The sequence below is a fragment of the Primulina eburnea genome, chromosome 18 (assembly GCF_022965805.1).
Source record: "Primulina eburnea isolate SZY01 chromosome 18, ASM2296580v1, whole genome shotgun sequence".
Lineage (NCBI taxonomy): Eukaryota > Viridiplantae > Streptophyta > Magnoliopsida > Lamiales > Gesneriaceae > Primulina > Primulina eburnea.
Window position 1 is genome coordinate 9,674,972 of NC_133118.1, and position 2,135 is coordinate 9,677,106.

Sequence of the window (2,135 nt, forward strand, 5' to 3'; positions counted from 1 at the left end):
TTAGTTCAGTTGTCACCATAACTGAACTGATGAATACAAAAACCAATCTACCCTTTTCAGTTATTCAGTTTATATGAGTTAAAATGTTTTCTAATATAAAAGTCTTCTTCACGAAAAAATACTTCGAGTTTCTTCTGCTTGGTTTTAAATCAATCTCGATTTAATTCATCGGTGTTAATATTCTTAGAACACGAGGTATTTCAGCTCATCGAAGAATATAGTGTTTGAAAATCCTTCAAAGCCACTAGCACACTCGATCCTTCAAAGTTTATGTGTGATAAATAATACATTTCGCTGCATGTTGTGAACATGTGTTGACAACACCGTCACACAACACTAAAATCTGATACACACAATTTATTGTTTCTGCACTTTTATGTTAAACAAACACCTTACACTTCACAAAAAATTAATCATCAAACAAATATTTACACGATAATCTTGTTCTCTATAATATGAAACGATATTTCATACTATTCATTGATATATTTTGAAGAAAGTCTTTCTTAGAAATAAAAAATTCCAAAACATCAATGAATATTATTTTGGTTTATGTAGTAAACAACTAATTAGGTTTTTATCGTTTTACGCAAATAATAATATATCAATGAGCAACTGCGGTCTCATTGTTCCCCCAAAATTTTAGAATTTCTATTATTATAATAATTAAATATGCCAAGATTGTACAGTTTTTCATACATAAAATAAATAATATATAAATATGTTTAGAATTTTCATTCTAGTTTTCATAACAAAAAATCCCAAAATTTTAAAAATGAATTTCGTGTACCAAAGGGACATAAAAAATAATAACAATACCCAATTTTAGGCGGAAATGCTCATGGTTTTAAATATTGAGATAACATCGGAGACTAAAAACATTCAAAATTCTTACTTTGTTTATCTTTGATTTTTTCCCTGACGTATTACTAAAAAAAATCAAATGATTTTAGACCCCAAAAAAAATTTAATTAATTAGCTAGACCATAATCAACACTGAAATTCTTTAACCATACATTTTAGCAAATAAAAAAAAAAATTGGTCACGAGGAGTGTCTGAGTTGGTAGAGTAAGTTAACGTTTGACCAATAGTCATTAGTTCTATTCATCTACAAACAATTCTTTGGATAAACTTGTCGCACAAAATTTGTCCAGTACAAGTTACTTGACTAACGTGCTCTGCAAGCTACTACATTAACCCAGAGATTTATCACGTGCGTAACAAATAATGAAAAAATTATATTAAAAATTCTTGTGAAAATAATAATAATAATAAAGAATTGTACCAACAAGCTTGAGCATTATCTCCTAGTGACCATAATAACTCCAAACCACAAAGTTTATCAAAATCAATGGATAGCTTACAGCAGATAGGGCTTCCTGTGGTGGGCATTGTGGCCGCTGCTGCGCTTACTTTCTATGTCGTTAGTTTTGCCGAGATGAGGGAGGTAACACTATTAATTCATTCTTCGTTTCGATTGCGTTTTGATCGATGGATTTGATTATTTCGTGTTTCGGTTTAATTTTATAAAGGGTTTCGAATAAAATTTATTTATTTTTATTTTTTTGGTAAAGAAATCATTGAAAGATTTAGAAGAGAGGGAAGGTGGTGATGAAAATGGGGGATTCAAATCATCTTTGAGCTCCAGAGAGAGGAGGGCAAGAAGGAAGGCTGAGAAGCAAGCTAAATCTTGAGTTATGAATAATTTCTTGAAATTATTTGTTTCTGGCAAAAAAAAAAAAAATATTGTTGGTCTTTTGAAATTTTAGCTTAAATTAAACATTTTCCTTAATCTTTTTGAAATTTGAGGCAATTTTTAACTTATTGTGCTTTGGATATTCTAATTTATGATTTTGATATGTAAAATTTATCAAAGTTTCAAATTCAGTCCTACTTGAGAGAAATGTAATGTTTATTGACTTTTGAAGTTCCTTTTTATATATATATAGGACCGAATGTTTGTCATTTTACAAAAAATCATAACACATAATAATGGTGTGACTTAAATTTTTTAAATCGTTCTGTAGTCCAAACACTAATGTTGGATCGTTCTCTTAACAGAGATAATTAGTGCACTCTCAACAAAATAAATATGTTCATTGGAAATAATAAAACGATTTGTACATTTTAAAAT

At 28.9% G+C, this 2,135-nt stretch overlaps 1 protein-coding gene across 1 annotated transcript; it reads left to right on the forward strand.

Annotated features, from left to right (window-relative positions):
• Positions 1-1,265: 1,265 nt before the first annotated feature.
• Positions 1,266-1,825, forward strand: LOC140819798 (uncharacterized). Its single transcript, XM_073180026.1, has 2 exons — positions 1,266-1,448; positions 1,576-1,825. Exons 1-2 carry the CDS (start codon positions 1,353-1,355, stop codon positions 1,693-1,695), a joined length of 216 nt encoding a protein of 71 aa, XP_073036127.1. The 5' UTR covers positions 1,266-1,352; the 3' UTR covers positions 1,696-1,825.
• The last annotated feature ends 310 nt before the right edge of the window (positions 1,826-2,135 follow it).